General features: G+C 39.6%; 1 protein-coding gene across 8 annotated transcripts in view; it reads right to left on the bottom strand.

Annotated features, from left to right (window-relative positions):
• The window catches only part of Ssbp2 (single stranded DNA binding protein 2), a 259,573-nt gene that overhangs the window by 130,339 nt on the left and 104,550 nt on the right, over positions 1-24,684 (bottom strand). For all 8 annotated transcript variants that reach the window (XM_076552045.1, XM_076552046.1, XM_076552047.1 and 5 more), the window contains one exon: positions 18,736-18,820. In XM_076552045.1, the coding sequence (XP_076408160.1) occupies positions 18,736-18,820 (85 nt within the window). The remainder of the gene's footprint in view (positions 1-18,735; positions 18,821-24,684) is intronic.

The following is a 24,684-nucleotide window of genomic DNA, read 5'->3' as shown; positions in this document are numbered from 1 at the left end:
ATCTATTTTAATAATTTTAAAAAGCTTACTGGCCAATAACTAGTCTTGTAATACTCATAAAAACATTTTCTGAAAGTACCTTTCTTGAACCTAATGCAAATATCATCGATTTTTCTACTAGGCTTTTACTAACATAAAATTTATTTTAAGGTGTATTTTTCATTTTTAGAAGGCATATTAATGACACAAGTTAGAATATAGATTCTCCAATGGTGACTAAAAATTTGATAGTAAACACATATCAAATAAAAATTATTACCACTGCATTTAATATATATCCACTAAAATAAATACCTAGCAATCAGGAAAATTCTGAACACTAACTCATCAGACAGAAACGCAAGTGCTACACACATGCATATTTCCACATGACAGTAAAAAGTAGCCATTTGGACATCTGGAACTGTTAATATGGTTGGAGGAGTGCTTGCTAAAACACAGAGAACCCTGGGTTCCCAGCATTTAACACCTGGGGTGGGGGCACATGCCTGCAATCCAGAGTACTGTGCAGGAGGAGGCAGGAGGGTCAGAAGTCCAATGTCATGTTTGGGATTTGGTGCGTAGGCACTGTTAAATGCTAAGAAAAACAAACAAACAAATAAAAGACTCATTTTTATACATTTCCCATACTAAATATAGCTGCCAATCGTTGCCCTAATAGTTACTCAACTATGATGGACACATGAGATCCCTGGAGACATGTACACAGAATGTACACAGAAACCACTTCTGAGAGTTTCACAGCCTTCTAGCGGCTGCATGGTGGTGCAGATGTAACTACCAAATGCCCCTGTCATTTCAGCCAAAGTCTACTTGTAGTTAGTTTCTAGTCTCTTAATTTTAAATGTTTATATAATTAGGATTAATATACCAGATATTACACAGAGCAGTTGCTAGTCTTGGATTTTCTGACACAATGACTGTATTTCAGTAGTTGCTGTATTTAAAAGCTAGTCTGACGCAGAGGCATCACAGTTGATCACTGTACTATTGCTACATCTACCTTCTTAGACCTTCAGAATGTTCCTCATGACATGGGTCTGGAGAGTTCAGCACAAATCATCACCTCATTAAGAAGTAATGGGTTGTTTTGTTTTGTTTTTTTTTCAGTGAGCAGCACAATAGTTGAGTCTTCGGTTTGAAATTTTTAAATCTGTATCTAGATATTTACTGAGGACTTGTTTGCTGCCAGGTGGTAATACCTTATCTAAAAGTGCTAAAATATACATTGTATTCAGAAGAATCACAGAAGGAAGCTGATTAATTTTCCACATTCAGACACATTACTATTACATTTATATTATGCTTATTTCCCATAGATATTTCTAGGCTAGGAAGCAGGTAAATGAAATGATTTCTTTCTCTTTGTTACGCAGTTTTCTCCCTGTACCCGAGTCTTACTCAGTGTGAGAGGAGAAAGCATCCCTGAGATGCCGTTGTTAAAAAGGCTCACATGCAAGTTTGCAATTTGCCTGACATTTGGCAACACTGGGATGGTGAGGGTGGCACACTGTCCCTAGACTACAGACAAGATGGTCTGTATCATTTTCCTCCTAAGATCTGACTTGCTGAGGTGCAGGAAGAAGAGGGTGCCTCTGTGCAGACTGGTGGGCACTAAGACTAATGGCATTTCACGTGCGTCATCACGGTAGCTGCACCATGTCACAGTGTGGTATTTAAAACTGGTGGACATCCTCCACTGGGAAGAGATCCTTAGACTTTTCCTCCAGAGTTATGCCCTTTCTCCTTTGTTCTCCCTCTCTCTATGTGTTTACCTAATAGGCTTTTACTACAATATACACAGCAGCAATTAAGGTTGCTTCCAGTTCTGCATCCTTCTAGCAAATCACTGAAGATGGGTGTCCTGGAGACCACTGAAGCTGGCTGTTAGAGCTGTCTTACTCCCATCAACTGCACCAATACTCATCCTTGTGGATAAGCTAATGCATTGTTCTTATTCTCCTCACTTCTGACTAGGCTTGTCTGAGGTTCTTTATAAAGAAGAGGTGAACTCAAGAAAAATTAATAGTTCATTCTGGTTGAAGATTTAGCTCAGTGGTAGAAAACTTGCCTAACATAGACAAAATCCTGGATCTGTCCCCAATACCAGAAAAAATAAAGGCAGATTGAGAACAGGGAAAAAAATGTTAACTAGAATGTCAATATATAAACAGAACATTTAGGACACAAGAAAACTGTATGGCAAGGTATGCATGTGAGAAAAAAAATTGACGCTTGAAATGAAATGAATTGAGATGTGAGTCAGGAAAGGAGTGCCTGGTAAGAGGAACCCTGAGAAGCACCACTTCTATGAAAATGATGATGGTGGGTGAGACAGACCAGTTCTGCCCTTGCCACCATATGAATGTAAAATACATTGGTTCTAAGATCTTATAAAAGCAAACGACTGACACACTATGCCATGTACTAGGTGCACTGCGTATAAAACTTGACATATAATAACACTGCCCTCAACGATTCCCTAGGTAAATGTTAATTTCCTTATTTTACAGACTGCTAGGAGCCACAAAAATATGAAGTAGGAATTCAGCTGGCTATGGCGAGAGCTAGTATCTGGAAGAAGGCAAGAGCCTTTCCAGAGGCTAAAGCGAAGACGCAAGGAGTCTTGGTGATATTGGCTCTTGAATATTAGCCGTTTTCCTGCAATGAATTTCTTGTGTGCTACTGTAGTTTCTCCATTTCTAGAACAATATGCTGATCATTCATTGGGCACAATTTCCTCTATGCTACTGGAATATTTGGAGAACCTTCCCCAACTGTGCTAAAAGCAAAAACACAGCCAGACCCCCAATTTCAAGCCTCTCTGTAAGTATTGTCATTAGCAACATCCAGCCAGAACCTTCTCTGGAGAAAAGTATTTTATTTGAGAGACTTCACAGACTCTTTAAGAACAGACCATCTGTCAGAGAAAGTAAAGATTTACACTGACAATTGCCCAGGCCAGGTGAATGTGCTAATTAAGCTTAACTTTCTCCTTTTCTAAATCTTATCTCTAGTTCCAGATCTCCCTTTAACAATTGTTAGGTGCATCTAGATGTGACTCAGGGTGCCCAGCCACAGAGTGCACTCCCCGACTCTGCCAGAAAACAGCAGCAGCCAAGATAGCTTGGACAGACAAGGAGCCAAGGAAAATAAGGCAGTTTATTTTCACTCGTCACCAATAGACTCCTAACACTTTACCTAACCACTTCTAAGAACACAGTTTGAGCATATAAAACCCCCTTTGCTTAGATATTAACCAACTTTAGCCCTGAGTTGATTCATTTCCCCATTAGTCACTTCCCTTTTGGGTTGCAGAGGATGGCTGGCAATTACTGCTCTTTTGTGTGGATCTTATTACCCCTCCTTTGACCCTGAGGGAATTCAAGCCTGGTGACCTTGCCTTAGCCAGAGCATTGCTATTGAGTGGGTATATAACTGTAAACCTCAGGGAATTGAGGGGATCTAGAGTGGAGAACTAGAAGAGAGAATTAGAAGAATGAGATGGAAGATGAGGAACCAGGTGAAGAAGAACAAGATGAGGAGGAAGGAGATGGGAGAGGGGCTAAGATGGGGAAGAACTAGATGGATGAGAACCTGGATGGGGCAGGACTAGAAGAAGGAGTTTAGACAGCACTTATAGGGAACAGCAGAAAAATAGAGAGAGAAATCAGGTGAGAAAGGAGCTCAACAAGAGAGCAGAATAGAAGCTGTGTAGAGAGAAGTGACTCAGAAGAATCAAGTGAATGGACTGAAGAGTTTCGTGTATGAGATTCATGTCATATGGTTTAAGATTAGATTATTACCTGGTTGTAGATTTTTCCACAGACTCTGGGAGAAGGCTATTGAGGGGCTGGAGAACAAGAGCCTTCATTAATAGATAGGGAAAGAAACTCAGTAACTTCTCCACAGTTATTACTAAATTGCAGAGATGGCATTTGAGTTTGGATGTTTATAATGTTAAAGCATATATTCCATATTAACATAGAGGGGCAGAATGTGTATGAGTCAGTCAAGATGTTCTTAATTTCTTTTGTTCTGTTTAGTGAATTCATGATTTTTATATAACAAGGTTACAGACAGTGAAGGTAACTTGAGTCTGTTTTATCTCACAAAGAACAGGACAAGTGCTAGGCACAGCTGAGCGGGCAGGCTTGATGATCTTGATGATCAAGATCCACTTGCTCAGGAAATAGCTATGGAGTCACTGAATTTTCAAAGTTATGAATATTAAATTTTGGAGAAAGTACTTTTTAAACATATAATGACAAAGGCTTGGAAGTTTAAAATATACTAAGAAAAAGAAAGACAGAAAGGTAGGAAGGAAAGAAAGGAGGGAGGGAGGAAAGATAGAATAAGACAAAAATATACAAAAAGACAGTGGCAAACAAGCTCTAACACTGGCAACTAATAAAGTTAAAGAAAATTTTAACATAAAAAGCTATATTTTGCCAGGTGGTAGTGGCGCACGCCTTTAGTCCCAGCACTCGGGAGGCAGAGGCAGGCGGATCTCTGTGAGTTCGAGGCCAGCCTGGTCTACCAAGTGAGTTCCAGGAAAGGCACAAAACTGCACAGAGAAACCCTGTCTCGAAAAACCAAAAAAAAAAAAAAAAAAAAAAAAAAAAGCTGTATTTTGCTAGAAAAAAATTATGAACAAAAGAAAAATGGAATGTCTATGAAGTAGAACAGAAGAGATTCAAATCAGAAGTTAGATAAGAAAAAAATAAAACAAAACAATGCAAGTCCTTACAAGAACTTTGAGCCAATAACAAAAGTCTTTGAATAAATTGAAAACAGGAAGTCATTATATAACCCATCCACCTCAATCATGATAAAAATAAATGCATTATGGGTGAAAAGCAGAAAAAGAAAACCTAATTGTTAAGTCATTATCTGTAAGGAATCCTGCTTTTCAAAGATGATTTCTACCTCTGCCGCAGCAATGTAAGAGTGAAGGTCCTAAAATGCCCTTTTTTGAAAAGTGGGAGAGAGGTCCTCTAGGTGAGTGGTGACTCTAGAATAAAAGAACCACTGGCTGGTGCTTCCATGCTGGCATGGACAGCATGCATGAAGTCCTGGTGTTTCATAAAATGCTTTGGATCTGTACATCTGTGATAGCAGGAAAGGCGTTAGAATCATCAGGCTCTTGCCAGAGATTTTTAAAAACAATCTATTAGAAAAAAAGGCAAAGTGGGAATGTGGATCCTCCGGTTAATGCCTAGCCTAGCAGTTATGTGGGATGTAACACACAGTGTGATAAGACTTGCTCAGGCATAGAAAGCTGGAAACAGTACTACTGGCCACCCCACAACAACCACTCAAGGAGTATTTCTAAAAAACTCCTGTGTTCTGAACTTACCACAGCGTTTGCTGTAGAAAAAGGCAGAGACTCCCAAGGGTAAACAGGACATGCAATGCACCTTTGATGCGTGAAAGGGCTGCTAGGGGAATCAGCCTGTCAAGAGGCACTCAAGCTAAAGGTTTCACTGCTCCAGACTGAGTAGGAACTAGCTGGACGATTCAGAATGTCCTTCAGCCACAAACACCAGGACGAGGCTCATCCACTCAGAGACTAGTTCCTACACATCTCACAAAGTACTCACAAGAAAAACTGGGTAGAACAAGAGAATAAAAAGAGACTCTGAGATAACAGGTCTTGTCGGCTGGAGGAACAGCTTCATCCAGTCAGTCCCTGTCTCCACTAAGAGGCACAAGAATTTAAGCTGCAGAAACAACAGCAGAATATGCAGTGCTCTCAGAGCACGGGTTAAGACCCACACAGCTCTCAGAGCACGGGTTAAGACCCACGCAGCAGGAAAGGGTACAATAAATAAAATCTGTCCAACTTTATGAACCAAGACCTCACCTCCCACAGGATATGGTAGGCTTACCCGGGACAGGGAAACAGGCTATGCCCAAGCCTGAGTCTCAACTAGAACAGAGCTCACCATTCCACCCCTCCCCACGACCCAGCCAGCAAGAATCAGATAAAAAAAAAAAAATGTTATAGCCATGGTGCACAACTCAGACCAGAAGACTAACCTGCCATCACACACATTAAAGGACTAGAATCAAGTCCATTTTCCAAGCATAATTTTACAACTGTTTCCACTAATATATATAAATGTTTTGCTTTGAACTAAACATGTCAGGCATACAAAATAGCATGAAAGTAAAAACACATCCAAGAAATGAAGCCAAAGACTGACATACAAGTTATTGGAACTAAAGTGCATGAAATTTAAGATATCTACAATAACATGGTACAGGTTCTAGTGTAGCCAGGGATTAACTGGGGGTGAGAACACTTGCCTAGCACTCTAGGTTTGATTCAGCATTGTAAAAATGAACAAAAATAAACAAATAAGCAAAAACTGAAACAAGAGGTTCTAGCAGAAAGGGTTAAACACAAACCAAAAAAATAGAGATAGAAGCTATGAAAAGAATTCAAACTGAAATAAAAAGTACGGCAGCAGAGCTGTGTTTAACCAAATCATCAGTAAACTCAACAATACTTGTACATGACATGCACTGTGAAGAGACATGGGTGGGTGAGTAGTTTATGGGTCTTTGCTTTACTAATGGCCTGACCTTTTTTTTTTTCGAGACAGGGTTTCTCTGTGTAGCTTTGCGCCTTTTCCTGGAACTCACTTGGTAGCCCAGGCTCTGCCTCCCGAGTGCTGGGATTAAAGGCGTGCGCCACCACCGCCCGGCTTACCTGACTTTTAATAGATTCTGGAGAGTGGAATCACTGTCTTCAACAGTGCACACACTGAGGACACTCGGGTAGCCCCAAGCCCATGGCCATACAGACAGCCCTGGTTCAAGTTAATAGGTCACAAAACAAAACTTGTTATGGAAAGAGAGGATGGCGGGGAGAGGGAGATGGTAGAGGTGAGCATGGGCAGTGCATTAGGTACATGTGTAACTGTCAAAAAAATCTTTAATTAGTAAAAAGTGAAAAATTAGTAAACCATGATACTAAAACAGTCTCAAACTGAAATATATGGGAAAGTGAACAGGAAAGATGGTCTAAGAGTAGCAGAATTACAAACTCCCAAAAGAAAAAGAAAGAAATTACAGAAAAAAATAAGAGATACACGACTGAGGGGTGGATGGCGCAGGAGGAAAAGCACTTGCTATACAAGCATGAGGCCCTGAGTTCAGAACCCCAGACCCACAGAAAAGCCAGGTGTGGAAGCATGTCTGAACCCCCAGTGCAGAGGAGGCAGAGACAGAGAGAGCCCTGGAGTCTGCTGGCCGTCCGTCTACACTGCACAGCTGCAAGCTTCAGAGTCACTGGGAGAGCCTGTCTCAAAAACCAAGGAAGAGAATGATAGAGGGAGACATCCAACATCGACCGTGGCCTCATGTGTGCATGAGTATTCGAACCTGGACACAGATGTGCACACACAGAGACACACTCCCCATCCATCTTCCCAACACTTCCCAAAATGTAATAGCTGAGAATTTTTCAAAATCAATAAAATATATCCACTATTACTGATATTAGAAAATATCAAGCAGGGAAAACAAACAAAATCACATCACACACATCAACATACTTAAATCAAGACATAAGGTCCTGAAGAAATTCACATGAATGAAAGGACACACTCCACACAAAAGATTGTGATAGGAACAGAATGTGAATATCACAGCAAGCTTTATATCATCGCTTTCGACACACAGAACATGGTGATGAACAAAAGTTCAACACACTCAACTAATAATTCTATCCCACGGGAAAACTTTTGTCAAAACCCCAAAAGAAATGTATGGGTGCTTAGAGTGAAGCAGTGACCAGCTCATCGCCTACCCTGTCTCAGTTCCTGGACCAAGGCAGACAAGGTGATGGCTTTAGTCTGTTTGGATTGCCTAATGATACACACAGAACAAGAACAGGAGTCCATATGCATCCTTCCCTCTAGGTTTGCTTCCCTCAATACACTGCACACTGATGGCCGAGTGAACTTTTAAAAAATGCAGTGCTCTGCACTGAGGAAGCTCCTCTGGGCAGCCTTCCCTGGCCTCTGCAGACTGGTCTAAAGCTCACCCTCCAAAGTTCCCACAGTCCAATGTCCGCTTATCTCCAAGAGCAGGCTCTGCTCTCATCACCTGCTGACTGACTCCCCATTGGAAGAAGCTCCTCAAGGCTGGGTTCTGTCTCCATGCTAGTTCCTCGGCACCTTCTATTGTGCCTTACAACGTCAATAAATATACTTTTAATTAAAGAAAAAAGTTTTAAAAAAGATTTGAGATGGCTGAACTTGCATGTTAAAGAACACAAGATGTACAGTAAATGCTAGATAAATCAGTTGCAGCACTAGCTTTCAGGTATTTCTGTGGCCACAAATACACATCCGATGCACTAACAGCCCAAAACATTAAATCTGTGTTCTATTTTGCTCACATTTTAGTTACAAAATAAGACTCATACCAATCTTCCATAATGATTCTGGCATTGTGTTAAATAATTCAGAATTACCGGAAAGAACTGTAAGGAACAGCTGCATACATAAGGAAAACAGGAAAAGATAGAAGCCAGAAATAATTTGGTAATCAAAAGTTTTGAAATACACACTATCTAAAGGAAAAATACTAAATTCTTTACAAGCTATTTTGCTTATTTTTCTTACTGTAGCAACAAAATGGCAAAATGAATAATATTAGGACAGCCAGAAAAGCCATCTTTCTTTAAGAAATGCTTCCTTTATGACTTTCATAGTTAATTTGACTGGATGTTCTGAACAATAAAGAAAAAAACAACAACTGTGTACTTAATATAAAAGTAAAGAGCCCTGCACCCTCCTCGGAGGATCTGAGAACATGCAGATGAAGAAAGCCCTTCCATGCAAGCTACCCCTGGACAGAATGGGAAAAGATGGAAAGCTAAATTTAAAGTATTCTTCACTAGTATACATAATTGTTTATTTTATCAACAGATAAAACCTAAATTTAGAAAAGACAATCATTATGCATCTTTAGTGTAAATCTGGCATGGAATAGGAAAGATTAAAGAGGTGGCTATAGACATAAAAAAAAAAAAAAAAAAAAAAAAAAAAAAAAGCCAGAGAAGGCATACTTGCTCTGTATCTTAACTGATTGGTAGATTTGAAAATACAACCTATGATAAAAGTTAAACACACACACTGCAGTACACATAAAAGTTTGCAAATCTCAATAAAATCAGTAGACTATATCAAGGTCAACATCCCTGTAGTGGGTAGCTGTTCTAGCTATGACCTTGAAGCATTGCCCCTAGTGAGGTAGCAGGTAACTGTTACATCTGCCTATGACCTTGAAGATTATGCCCTTGGGGCGTGGCTGCTCAGGAACCTTAAGACCTGAGATGCACATACAAAGCTTTCTTTTTTCTCTCCCTCATGGGACTTGGATGCTGGGATGATCTCAGGCGGAAAAGCAGCATGAGACCATGCCTCACCCTACCAGGATCCTGTGACAATTCCTCTATTTTGTCTAATGAGTTTTCCTTCCCTAATAAATTCCTTTGCCTTAGCCGGGCGGTGGTGGTACTCGCCTTCAATCCCAGCACTCGGGAGGCAGAGTCAGGTGAATCTCTGTGAGTTCAAGGCCAGCCTGGTCTACAGAGTGAGTTCCAGGAAAGGCGCAAAGCTACACAGAGAAACCCTGTCTTGAAAAACAAACAAACAAAAAAAATTCCTTTGCCTTTAAAGCAGACTCTGTGGATTTCTCGCATTATCTGGTGCCCAATGTGGGGCACGAGCCCATGACCCTGGGATTAAGAGACCCATGTTCTACCAACTGAGCTAGCCAGTAAGATGTCACCTTAAGGGCAAATTTTTTGAAATAGTATATGAGATCTCTTAATATTTCTTGCAACTGCTTCTAAATCTATCAAAATATGAAGGTTACTTAAAATATCAATCTTTTAAAATCTGCCCTTTGTTTACAACAGTTTATGTCCATTTCAAAACAAAATACACTTCTTCCTTCTCCAAGACTGATAGTACTTCCTAATTAAACATCCATCCTGCCAGGTGTGATGATGTGTGTCATCACTTTGGAGGCAGAGGCAGGCAGATCTCTGTGCGTTTGAGGCCAGCATGATCTGTAATAGCAAGCTCCAGGAAAGTCAGGAATACACAGAGAAACCCTGTCTCAAAAAGATAAAGAAAGAATCCAAAGTCAGGGTCAAATCTCAGTCAAGTAGAGATGCAAATGAGGTTTAGATCTATGCTTGAGCTCCTTTTTGCTCAATCTAAACACCTGTGATTAAAAAAGACATGATCAAGTCTTCTGTACACCTAAAAAATGCCTCAGTAATTCAGAGACCAGCTAATCAATAGATATTCCCATTCAAAGTCATGGGGAGAGTAAAGAATGGCATGCAGTGTGAATGATCAATAATTCTTCTGATATGCAGGGGGCACAGGCAGCCAGGACCTACAGCCTTCAGACTGATCTTATCACAAAATGCTCCCCACATTTTCAAAGGGATAATCGCAAGAAGACAGAGCTACAAAGCAAGTGTTCCAGGCTCTTTCTGACTCAGCATCATTCCCAACATTCTAATGATTCTAAGTGATCATTGAAGTTAGCTTAGAGAAGTCTGGCTGCAGATTTTGATGACAGGCTGACAAAACCACACTAGGGAGAGCATATAGAATGAGAGATATCACTGCCTCTATCTTTTGAAAATGTAAAAATCCGCGCCGGGCGGTGGTGGCGCACGCCTTTAATCCCAGCACTCGGGAGGCAGAGCCAGGCGGATCTCTGTGAGTTCGAGGCCAGCCTGGGCTACCAAGTGAGCTCCAGGAAAGGCGCAAAACTACGCAGAGAAACCCTGTCTCGAAAAAAACAAAAAAAAAAAAAAAAGAAAGAAAATGTAAAAATCCATAATTGATATGAAAAGATTGGCCAAGCTCAAGATGATAACCATTGTGGCTTCTAAAGTGGTATTAATAAATACAGAAAAATTAGCATGACTGCTTACAAGACTGGGGATGGAATCCTGTGGTAGGATGATTACTTAACATGTGTGAGGCCATGGGTTCAATCCCTGGCACCATAAACACTTATACATAGTTTCTCAGAAAGCAAAGAAGACTACAAGATTATAGCAATTATTCATTATTGGGGTCTCTTTTTACAAAAGATGATTAGCTTATTTGAGTCTTACTCTGGTTATGCTAGCTACACTTTCTAAATTAGACCCATGGCTTCTACTATATTATGATATCTATCTTGCAAAATATAATGAGTGTATACAAAAAAGATGAATATTTTTTCTAATATAGCAGCTTAATGTTGTCATACGATTTGAAAATGAGCCTATTTATCATTGCAAATATTACACCATATTGTATATAAGAGGGAAAACATGCTATTACTTTAACTCTGTGAACATTAAAAAATAACAAATGTGAAAACATCTTATTTTAGTGATTTGAATACACAATAATCAAGCAGAATACTGAAAGTCAATCTCTTATCTATATGCCATAGAAGGGATCAGTTTGAGAGAAGATAGTCTCTACCAAGGAGGCAGAACCTGAACTGATCTGAATGAAGGACTAGCAGAGGCTTGCCATTTCCCACTGGGGGTTACGTGTGGAGGGGCTGGTCAGGAAATATGCTGGAGATAATAAAAGGGGCACCTGTGTACTAGGCAAATGTTTTATCAATGAGCTACAGCTAAAGCCTCCGTCTTGTTTCGTAAAAGGAAAAGTTTACCATGACCCACTGAAACTTGTAAAAAGTTGATGACTAGTTAATAGAACTTGAATTTGAAAAGAAGACCAACAATTGTTCTGCCTGCAAGATGTGCTAGGATAATGGTGGCACACAACTTGTGGGAGTGGCTACCAATGACTAGTCTAACTTGAGGTCTATGCCACAAGAGGGAGCCCATACCTGACACTGCCTAGAGGACCTGGAACCAGAGGCAGGGCAGCCCAGAAACCCAGGACAGACCCACACAACGACTGGAAAACAAAAGTCATGAAATGCTTCCTAACGATATTCTGCTATACTCATGGATCAGTGCCTAGCCCAATTGTCATCAGAAAGGCTTTATCCAGCAACTGATGGGAGCAGATGCAGAGACAGCCAATCACAAGGCAGGGCTTTGTGAATCCCATGGAAGATCAAGAGGAGCTGGAGGGGTTGAGGACACCAGAAGAACACAGTCAGCAGACTCAAATAAGCAGGCTCATAGGGGCCGCAGAAACTGAAGCAACGACCAGAGCCTGCATGGGTCTGAGCTAGGTCCTCTGCATATGTTATGGTTATGTAGCTTGGTGTTCTTGTGGGACTCCTAACAGTGGGAATGGGGGTGTCTCTGACACTTCTGCCTGCTCTTGGGACCCTTTTCCTCCCCTGGGCTGCCTTGTCCAGTCTTGACATGAGGGTTTGTGCCTAGTATTATTGTGACTTGCTATGCTGTGTTCAGTTAATACTCTTGGGAGGCCTGTTCTTTTCTAAAGGGAAACAGGAAGAGTGGGTCTGGGGGAGAGGAGAGGCAGGTGGGGAGAGAACTAGGAGTGGAGGGAGGAGAAACTATGGTAGGGATGTAATATGTGGTAAACAGGATGCAAGCATGCAGGCATCAAAGAAGGTTTGCAATCACATTTATTATGAAAGTGGGTACAAGACCAATAGATGGTCCATCGGGGTGCACTTCTTTAACCAGAACAATCTAGATGCTGCCTGTGTAATTGGGAAAGGTTTGTTTGTTTGGTTGGTTGGTTGGTTATTAAAAGGCAAAAAGCTTCCTAAGCAACATCTGCTCTGAAAATGTCACTGATGTGAAGAAACCAAACCTGAATATTCTTGAAGAACAGAGCAGCCTAGTTTCTCTCAGAGGTGGTTTTCCAGGAAGTCCAAGATATGAATACTCTCATGAAAACCCAGGCAGTAAAAGGACATCTGCACAGCCCTTCAGGGAGCTCACTGCAACAGTAGGAGGTCTGCAAAAACACCAAGTCTACAGGACTCGGCAGTATGTCCACCTCAACCTTGGTGTGAACCCAGGTATGTGACCTTCCATCCTGCTAAGACCAGAACTTCTAATGCCCACTACTCCACTTCCCCACAACCAAATAAAGACATAATTACCACTGCAGGAGTGCAAACAAACAGGTAAGTGCCATCTATGTTTCCAACATAAAATCTTAGTGGGATTCCAATACTCTGCTGCCCTCCTTATGTTTTTGATTACCTAAGTAATTCTCTATAGGGAATGACATTTAAACCCCAGACAGAAAGACAAGTATGCATACCCTATAGGAGGAAAATTTTAATCCATTATTATCATCATTATCATTAGAGAGAGAGAGTCGGAGGGTGGGAGAGTTTGCACATGCATGCGTGATGGAGGCACTCATGCCACAAAGCACACCTGGGGGTTGGAGGACAATTTTCTAGGATTGACTCTCTCTTCCATTTTTACATAGGCTCCGGGGATTGAACCTGGGTTGCCAGGCTTGCACTGCAATCATCTTTACTCACTGAGCCATCTCGCCAGCCCCAAGGGAGGAAAATATAGCAAAAGTAAATGGAAAAGAAAGACCTGAGATTGTAAGTAATGGTATATAGGTAAGTAGACTGGGATGGAAACAGCCACATTTATAATTTACAAGTTTCAACTGGAAAGATTATTCTATACCGATGCAAAAAAGAAAGAGCTTGGTAAATGTATGATTTACAAATGGTAATGATGCTATTTACACATGGAAAATGACTCCACAATTTCCAATACAAACATTAACTCAACTATCTATTACTGCGTAGAGGACACATGTCGTCTGTGACATCCAAAACTTTGTCTACTTCCTTGAGTTATTTGTGTTTATTACATGGACAGCTCCAAATACTTCTCTAAAGCAATGAGGATGAAGAGGAGAGGTGCAAGCAGAGGGAAATAATAACAAAAGCAACGTGTTCCGGTTTGTTCTCTCTGGCTGTGCTATAGACCACAACCAAAACCAACTTGGGGAGGAACGTGTTTATTTGGCTTACACATCCCATATCACAGTCCATTGAAGAACTCAGGGCAGGAACTCAAAGCAGGAACCTAGAGACAGGAACAAAGGCCATGGAGGAATGACGCTCACGCAGCCTGCTTTCTAACAGCACCCAGGAACACCTGTGTAGTGGTGGCATCTACCACTGTGGGTCACCTGCCCCCATCAGTCATTAATCAAGAAAATGCCCCACAACATGCCTACATGGCAATCTGATTTGAGGCATTTTCTCAATTAACGTTCCCTCTTCCAAGATGACCCTGGATTGTGCCAAACTGAAAACAAAAAACAAACAAACAAACAAAAACCCTCTAATCGGTACAGAAAGCAAGAAGGAATGGGCTTTCAACCATTTATTAAATATGAGTTAAATGAGAAAACAACAAATTAGACATGATATATATTTTTAGTTTTTATGTGTGTTTATGTGCTTAAGGAATATATTCTAAGAGCTAATATTATGCTTTGGCTATGACTCATAATTTACATTTTTACACTGTTCTTTACTCAACTGACAGTTTAATATATGCTTTCTAAACTTCAGGAAGAAAAGAGTGCTAATATACTAAGAGATCTCTCTACCTGTTATTCCAAGTTCAAACTTGAAGAAACAAGCCAAAGGTCACTTAGATCTATTTCATTTCCTACAATATTGGAATCTATCCTGCTCCCTATAATACATGACTGGTTTCTAAAATGGAATTATGGCCTATAAAAATCACTCCAGCACTGAAATAGTTTGAACCTCATGTCTTATTTCAACAACCTTTTGAATATCAAGGAGCCCAAGGCATAACATCAACACTGAACAATTTTTATTAGGCCCTGAGATATAGAGATCAATTTGGAAGCACCTTGATACAGGGAACAAATCTGAAACCTTCCTGGATTATAGGACATACCAATTACAGAATATAATTCAGTCTAACTAGTATTTCTCACTGACTTGTACCCACCACCCATCTGTCTTAATGATATTCCTTCCTTAAATGTGAGCATTTTTCTTCAATTTCTCTGCTCAGGCCTAAATTCTTACCTAACTGCACTTCCTCATTAATTTACCCCATTCTTATAGCTTAGCCCATTTTCTGTATGGTCTTTTTCCAGGTCTTGAGAGTTCTCATCCTGGTGTCCCAAGTTTCAGCCCCTAACTACAAGTGTGTGTGTGTGTGTGTGTGTGTGTGTGTGTGTGTGTGTGTGTGTGTGTATGTATGTGTGTGTTTGTGTGTATGTGTGTGTGTGTGTGTGTGTGTGTGTGTCTGTCTGTCTGTCTGTGCTTGTGATCTGTTTTATAATTTTACTCTTTATTTTCAATTTCTTTGGTACCATCCTAATACAGGGCTTTTCCTTTTACAAGACTCATGAGTACAGCTTCCTTGTAGTATTGTCCCAAGTTCTTTCTTGAGTTCTTTCCTCTTAACCACACTGCTGGATCAACTATCATAAACTCCTTGCTATTCTTAAAAGTGATTCCACATTGCAGGCAGAAATTTTACCAGGTATACGTAGGAATATACACTATGAGAACTTGGAAAACCTTAGCCTTCCTGGATATGGCACACTGCATTTATACACTCCCTTAGGACCTTAGCCTCGATAGATATCAGGTTTCTTACCTACTGAAATGACTAGGTTTGGCTAAATAAGCAGCCTCTAAGTAAGAACTTTTATAATGTTTTGAAGCACAAAGACATGAACAAAAGCACCCGAGTAGCTCGTCTTGACTGTCAACTTAGCTGGAGTTAGAATGTCACCTAGGTGACACATCTGTGCATGTCTGTAAAGACATTTCTAGAGAGATTTAGCCAAGTGGGAGGCCCACTCTGAATGTGAGCAGCACCACCAGGAGAAACGGTGAGATGTCAGTCAAAGCACAAGGCTTCAGCCCTCTAGCGAAAGAAGATCTGGAGATACACTGTGCACCGTGGAGCACATAATCAATGACCCTGCATTTCATACTTAAAACTGTCCAGGAGTATGTCATACACTGAGGACTCTCAATGCAGTAGAAGGAAAAAAAAGAGAAAAAAAATTTGCAGGTAATGAGTAAGTTCATGGCATTGGTTGTGAGGAAGCTGTAAATGGGTATATTCATCTATAGTTTTTTGTATGTCAATAATGACAAAATAAGCTGTCTTAGAATAATGATTCAAAGTTACAGCCATTCAGTTTATAGATTTATTTTATTACGTACCTACCCATGCAAAAAAAAAAAAAACAAAAAAAAAAAACTAAAGATATCCTTCATGGGAAACACTAAATATCTAATATGGTTGTAGAAAATGTATCTTCATCTTATAGTTCATATTTCATTTTGCCAAAATTTTTACTGTCCAATTTAAGAGAAATAAAAACTTTAACCAGGAGTGAAAACTGTTTTAAAGAGCTCTCCTGAATATAAAATTAATATTCACTATATATCTGTAAATTACACAAATTATGTAAACAAAACCCAAAGTGATGTGTGACCCAAATGTGAAAAGACAATTAACATTTTAGTTTGGGGGTTGTATTGATTATTTACTTTTTAAAGCTTCTATAATTTCGTTTTATCATTCATATATTTTTTTAAAAAGAGTCATTTTACTTGAATCATATAGATAAAAGCTAATAAAAAAATGAGGCAGATTTTAATCACCTGATAATTAACACAAACAAGTAAGTTCACTCTAAAGTCAGTAAACAAATCCATTCACTCTAAGGGCTTCATCCACAGAAGAAAATGAAATTCATATTTAACTACCAGAAAAATCAGCAAGAAACATCAATTTTCATATGGAAATGATTACATGATGGACTCTAGGAAACATGACATATTAGAATGGTACCACAATCCTCTGCATGCCCTCTCCCTGCTCTTCTTCCCCGCGTCTTTCAGAGCTCTGTGTCTACATGAGACATCAACTATGTTGGTTTACTTCAGAAACTGCACTATTCAAGAATCAGGAGCTAAAGCTCACATAATTGAGTTACAGAAAATAAATGAATTTCCAGAAAGAAAACAGTTCTAAACACAGATGCTCAGGTCAATGTGAACACAAAGATGATGAAAGCAGCTGTGACAATATGAGGTGCTTACTTTATCTACCTATTGTTTCTAAAAATCAGTCTCTAAATGAGTTCAGTACTCCCCAGACTGTCTCCATGGTGAACACTATGGAATCGGTTTCTTGTTTTAACTGTGTGTGTGTGTGTGTGTGTGTGTGTGTGTGTGTGTGTGTGTGTGTGTGAAACTTGGTGACTGAGTCATCTCTCTAAACCTAGTTATTTTCTTAAGCTGTAGACTGTGAGGTATTAAAACTCCTTTAATAACAGAGCACTGGCTCTTTCTAGTGCCATCCCGTTTTTAAAATGAGTGGGTAGGTTTACAACTTAATGGTACCACGAGTCCCTACATGTGTCTCTCTTGGTGTGAGGGACAGGAGAGACGGAGACTCCCACTCCATCCCGATTCCCTGGAATCCGCATGGCTGGACACCGCTTCACTCTCTGTCCTCACTCATGTGTAAAAAGGCAAAACAAGCTGTCGGGATAAAGACACTGTTCTGTGCCCTGATCATCTGCCTGTTTCTCCTTCTCCTCTGTGGCAGCAGCAGCAGTCCTTCCCTGGCCTTGTCCCCAGAAGCTGTTCTGTCCACACAGAGCTTAGAAGTACAATGTGCTATCATCGGTTAGGGCACGGCCCTGCCACAGACCCAAGAACTGACTCCTCAAGTCTGCATATTCTTTTAGCACGACTTTAGGGGCTATGATTGTTCAGGACAATGCTCTTGATTTTAAACCTTTTTTTTCTTTTTCCTTAAGAAAAACAAGGCATGTTTCTCTTTTGAGACCTAGTTTTGGTTTTTAAAGATTTTTGCACAGAATGATACTTTCCTCTGCCACCAAAACATGTTGGGTTAAGGATATGCCATCAAGTATTTCTTCAGGCTCCAGACTAGAGACTATTGTCAGAAAAGGAAGGCAGAATTTCCTCCATCCCACCGTCAATTGTATTTCTTCTGGGTCAGCTCCACAGGGACCCCTCACAGGACCACCTTATATGCAAATTTTCTTTGAAGAAATTTTACCATGATATAATCTGATTTTGAAAGTTAGGTTTATATTTCTAAAGCGCACTTAAGCCAAGGGGGTTTGCTCCCTTTCTTTAAGAAATCTTTTTTAACAAATCACATTTTTATTTTGCTTGGAATTTTTAGGTCTCTTCTCTAATGTTTCCTTTAACTCAAATAAATTTCAATTGAGGCACTGAATTCTATAGATTTGGTTAAAAGTATTCTTTACTTTTAATTCAGTATTTTGTAAATCTGTGCAAAAGAGCTTATCATTTACACAAAGCTTAAGATGGATTTCTTTTGAAAATAAAGAAATACTGTTTCATGAATCTACATTTGAAATTTCAGCAGTAGAGAGTTTCCCTAACATGTGTGAGGCCCTGGGTTATCTCCAGCAACTTCCCCCACCCACCTCCAAAACATTAATGCAGACAGACTGCAATTACAAAAATTATATATACATGAGTGCACAATGCTAAGATTTTACAAGTCATATATGCTTAATAAGAACCTTCCATAGTTTAGAGGAGTCAGTCCTATACTCTAGACGAAGTTTCAACAAATACCAAACATCTTTTTCTAAGGTTAAATGGCCCACTGTGTTGTTAAGAGCACTGGTCAGAAAGAACACGGGCAATGATACTTGGTTCTCAAAGTGTATGTTCTCTTACATAATCATGGAAGGCTTTCGCTTCGCTGGAGTGTTCACATGTTTCCCGTCTCTCTGGAGCTGCACAGTAGAGATCCCAAAACACACTGAAAAGTAATTATGGAACATGGAGAAAATTATTAATTGATAAGACGAGAAATCACAATTTAACAAACATAAGACACTTAACTCTATACAAACCCTTTCTTCCTTAGGACAGGTATCATTTCTCTGAAAGATTTAAATTCAGTTCCTTAATTCATAACTGCATTTTACCCAAACATCTTTCCAAACTGTTAAGCATTTCCCTAAAAGGATAAAGAATTTTAAAACAATGTGGTTTTGTCCAGTCCTGAGGATCAAACCCTCATGAATAAGTTGTTGAATACCTTCATTCTCATAATTGGCTGTTCACATGACTGACAATCAGCTGAAATAATATTTAAGCCAACTTTCCCATGAAGAATAGAAATATAAATGATGTCCTACTGTAATTAATAAGAAAAAAGTGGTTCCTTTTTTGCAAGGCAATCTTACTGTCCAGTTCATAGACTACTACCCTAGCCAGCACATTGAACTGATTGAACAAGTTTTTCTTTAAAAAAATCTCTTCAATTACAAAAAGAGGTTAATAATTTTGAAACTAAAATAATCCATCTCAACTCCTTAACTGTCCTAATTAAAAAGCTGTCCTTAAAAAAAAAAAATAGGCCCTGGTCATCCTTCCAGCTATTAAGTTAACATGAGCATGAGCAAGGGTTAAACTCATGGTAAGCAGATGTCAGAGGGGTGCTTCTGAACAAAAGTTCTTCACGTTATTTGATTCCACTTTTCCAATCCACAAACCGGAGCAGTCAAGAACATGGCAGTCAGAGCAGGGCAGAGACTCACCTGCTGCTGCTTACCAGCTGTGAAAGACCAAGAGGAACTTGTTTCCACTGGTCAGAAACAACTTCCTCTTCCACACGGTTTGACTTTTGAGATTAAATCATACAACACAAACACGTCTGCCGTGCAGTAAGGATGCATTACATATCAACTGTAATCTGTGTGAGGGCCCAGGAACCTTTGGCCTTTGAAGCCTCACTTAGTCTGGCTCTTTCTCTCCTCAACAAGAAAACACTGGAGGCCTGGAGATGGAGATAATAACTTCAGTAGGACTGCCTTCAAAAAGAAACTGAGAGGCTAAGCTCTGCCACACCTTCAGTGTCTTATGTATTATTCCTTTTTCCATACGTGAAAAGAAAATCTATTTTCCTGCTTAATAAAATCCTACAACAAGAGAAATACAAAGAGGGAAATAAAGACAAAAGTAAGTTAAGTTCAATATTCAAACAAGAATGAAAGCTGTTAAAACTGTATGTGGCTTTCCCAGAGCTCTACCAAGATGAAAAGCATGAGACTCATAGATGTTCAGGGATACAGCCAGACTACCACATGGGTAAGGTGTGCATGAAGTACAGTATTCTATGATTACTCATGTCCATCTTCCAAAGGAAATGTAAAACCCTAAAAGTAAAGTGTTTAGCAGGGTTTAGTTACAGTCACAGAATGCTATACACAGCATCATGATAAGCAGCTCAGTATTATTCTTCTTCTTCTTCTTCTTCTTCTTCTTCTTCTTCTTCTTCTTCTTCTTCTTCTTCTTCTTTTTTTTTTTTTTTTTTTTTTTTTTTGAGACAGGGTTTCTCTGTGTAGCTTTGCGCTTTTCCTGGAACTCACTTAGTAGACCAGGCTAGCCTGGAACTCACAGAGATCTGCCTGGCTCTGCCTCCCGAGTGCTGGGATTAAAGGCGTGCGCCGCCACCACTGTCCAGCTCAGTATTTCTTCTTATTCTCAAATTTCCTTCATTTGCTAACAAGTATCCTAAGACCTCTCCCAAAAGTCACTCTGTAACTTTATTTTTGTTTGTTTTGCTCTCTATTTTTTTGTCATAACATTTCATCTAACCTAGACTGCCCTCAGACTCTAGGTAAGCAATGATGACGATGAACCGCTAACCCTTCAGTCCCCACCTCCAAGTGCTGAGATTATAGTCATATACACCATTGCACCTTGCTTGGAATATTACATTGAAAAGACCAGATTACACAATTATTGTTTTCACTGAATATGTCCTAATAACTACTAAAGATTTTTATTAACACACATAAATATTTATCTTATAACATTAACACTGTTCTATTTCTTCCCTAACAAATTTAGTGAGCAATCAAAAGTTTACAGGATGAAGTCTTTAGATAATAAACAAGTTAATAAAATATAAAATTAATGTTATACATTTTACTTTATAGAAAGATGGTCTTCTCAAATAAAGACTAAAATGCACCATCTAAAAACATTTGCCTGCCCCACAAAATTGTTGTAAGGACAGCAAGCCTGGCGCTAGGCTATCTCACAGCACCTCAGGTAAGGGCAGCTACACTGGTTAGTCTGTCAACTTGACACAAACTGGAGTCACCTGGGAAGACAGAGACTCAGTGGAGGAACTGCTCCTTTTGATTGGTCTGTGGGCATGTCTGTAGAGGTATTTTCTTAATTAATGAGTGATGTGGGACGGACGGTCCTACCAGGCAGGTGGTCCTGAGTTGAATAAGAAGGTAGCTTAGCCAATCAGAGAGAGCAAGCCAGCAAGGATCATTCTTCCATGCTCTCAGTTCCTACTGGGATCTTACTCTGGCCCTTCTGGGATGGACTGATGGCGACCTAAAGTGTATGCCAAGTAATCCTTTTCCTCCTCAAGTTGCTTTTGGTCAGCAACAGAGAAGCAAATTAGAACACATGCATTCCCATCCTCTCTATTCTATGGAGTCAATGATTATACAGCCAAAGGAGGCCGAGAAAAGCCAGGAGAAAGTATGGCAAAGAACTCTCATAAAACAGGATGTTTTATTTAGAAACCGTATTTATTAGAAGTATTTTTGTTTGTTTTTTTCAAGACAGGGTTTCTCTGTGTAGTTTTGGTGCCTGTCCTGGATCTTGCTCTGTAGACCAGGCTGGCCTGGAACTCAGAGATCCGCCTGGCTCTGCCTCCCAAGTGCTGGGATTAAAGGCATGTGCCACCACTGCCCGGCTCTTATTAGGAGTATTTTATATTTAAGTCTAGAGTAATCTAAGATATATATCATGAAACTTCAAAATAAAAGTAAAAACAAGATAGGCCGAACTTCGGAGCTAGAATATGCGTGTTTTAAGAAGGCATCCTCTGCTTTATAACTATGTTTGTTGAGCTCTACTAACTACAAGTGGTAAAGACATCTCAAAACTGTATCTTCTCATAGGTAAAGACATCTCAAAACTGTATCTTCTCATAAGGCTCAATCCTGCTTCAACAGTGATACAGGTCATACAGCACAGTGACTATCAACCTAATATTTGGGAACAAAGGGCTATATTAGCACTCATGCCAAAAAAAAAAAAGAAAAAAAAAACTGCAGGAAGACCAAAGGACATGGTTTTATTCCACAGTAAGGACATTAAAGCCAGAAGTTCTCTACTGAATCCTTTCTTGAATTGAAAAATTTTAAATACTTTTTCTTCTAGCAATATTTAAAATCTTATCTGGATTAAATATGTCATATATTACCCATAAAAGAGACATACCATCCATTGCACACAGGTGACTGAATCTTAAGGCAATGATGAGTTGAACTGATAACTGCTCAATTGCTAAATCTCCTAAATATAAAAGTTGTATTTCATAAATCATTAAAATTCAAAAAATTCCATGGGCTTGAACAGTGACAATGAGTTTATCTCGCAGAGAAAGATTCACTGAAACACTTAATTTGTCCTTCCTGAAGGGGTTTATTGTAAGCTGTTCCAATGACCACTCAACCTGATCCTTGGTTCCCAGACCTCTAACAGCACAAGATGCTGGACTTCTGTGGGGACAGACTTTGTAACCTGAGGTGCTGGAGACTAAGGAGCATTATCTTTGGTATACATAAGCATGATGATTAATGCTTTAGATTTATGTACACACTGTATTTATCACTGAGAAAGAAGCAGAAAATGTGAATTCTATAAATGAAAACAAAAGCTGTATTAACAGAAGTAAAACTTCCAAGTAAGAAAATCTTTGGGTTTGTATCATTTACTACATTTATTATTAAAGTCTGCTCTATATAAATAAAAGAAAAACAAACTTAGTCCCCAAATTTATGGTTTTCCCCAAAAATAGTTTTCACTTCTATCCCTGAAAACATGATTCTAGAATGACTTAACTAGCTTAACATGTGATGGGAACACAGAAACAAAATGGTGGCCAGGAATCTAAAAAGCTTAATAAACAGGCTACATGTGGCCCAGAAGATAGGAAGGACCTTATTACAGTAACTAGATGGTGGACTTTCTAAAATCAGAAATTAAAAAAATGAAAGACAAATAAACAAAAATTCATATGGGAAAAATTTTTAGGAAAAAAAAGCTTTGTTATAAGTTCAAGTATGATATAAATGAATGCTAGGTATTCATAATTCCTGTAATAGTTTGGATCTGGAATGGCGTGTGTCTTAAAAACCCAGCTTGGAACTATTTTGTGGAGAGCAGGGTGTGTGCACAGGTGAGGGACGACTTTAAAACCTGGGGCCTAGTAAAGCCATCTTCTGTGTCCTTGAAGGGGACAGTGAGACATCAGATCCTACTCTTCCTTTTTCTCTTTCTTTTGTGTCCAAACCATTAGACAAAGTGGTTGCTCCATCATGTCCTCCAGTCATGATGGGCTACTTGCTTTAGGTTGAAAGAAAACGAGCCAGTAAGTCATAGGCTACAACCTCCAAAATGTTAAGTCAGTCATTCTTTTCTCTTTGTTAGCTAACTGTCCCAGGCATTTGTTGAACAACCAGAGAGCACAGTGACATACTCTCTATTGAACAAAACTATTTAGTCACAAGACCAAGGATACTTTCCATAAAATATACATACTGAACTCTTCTTCACCTTAGGACTTCCACACACATGCACTTTTAACAATAGTAAGGAGTATTTAATATCTTTAAAACATTCTTAGCCGGGCGTTGGTGGCACATGCCTTTAATCCCAGCACTCGGGAGGCAGAGCCAGGTGGATCTCTGTGAGTTCAAGGCCAGCCTGGGCTACCAAGTGAGCTCCAGGAAAGGCGCAAAGCTACACAGAGAAACCCTGTCTCGAAAAAACAAAAACAAAAAAAACAAAAAAAATCTTATAATGCTTTTGAATTACTGATAAATTCATGTTTTAAAGTGTGGTAAGTTAGCATCTATTGAGTCTCTGTTAATTCAAACACCACATACTAAGTATCTCAATCCTGCATTTGACCTTAATTATTATCATCATTTTTAATTTAAACTTAGACAAATTAGATAATTTTCCTACGACCATAGAGTTGCTTGGTGAGAGACCTGAGCTTACACTTTTTAATTATTACATTATTTTGCTTCTGTATAAGTACAGCAACGAGAGCTCATGTTCCAAGACTCCTAACTCTGATTATGGACAGGTTTACACGGATCCAGCTAGGTGAGCAGCATCCATTGTTATAAGAACAGCAGGTAAGACCCTAAGCATCACTATCCTACTTTTGATCTTCATACTCTACTTTTGTTTCCAAGGATCCTATGGTAACCACACCCTCACCTTCCCTGCAGCTGCCAGTGGTCCAAAGATGCCTTGATGCAGATACAACTTAAGAGAAAACATCCCCGAGTCCCTTTTCATGCACATAGCATGCCAACTTCCCATCTTGGCATACTTATACCGAATCATGTCTCAAGTCTTAAGGACAGTCAATCAGCTCTGTGGTAAAGAATGAATAGCCGTGCTGCCTTCCCTGAGGACTCCCCTCCTTTGGTTAGGTCCAGCTTTGCTCCTTTCTGTGGACCCTCTCAGCTCTCCCTTCCACCCTTCCAGCCCATCCCATCCCTTTGTGATAGCACCAGGATACCTAGAAACCCTTCCTCCCCTCCCTCTTTCCTTTTTCTTTTGGAGTCA

The sequence above is a fragment of the Peromyscus maniculatus genome, chromosome 15 (genome assembly GCF_049852395.1).
Source record: "Peromyscus maniculatus bairdii isolate BWxNUB_F1_BW_parent chromosome 15, HU_Pman_BW_mat_3.1, whole genome shotgun sequence".
NCBI classification, from domain to species: Eukaryota; Metazoa; Chordata; class Mammalia; order Rodentia; family Cricetidae; genus Peromyscus; species Peromyscus maniculatus.
This window is presented reverse-complemented; position numbering and strand designations above follow the sequence as displayed.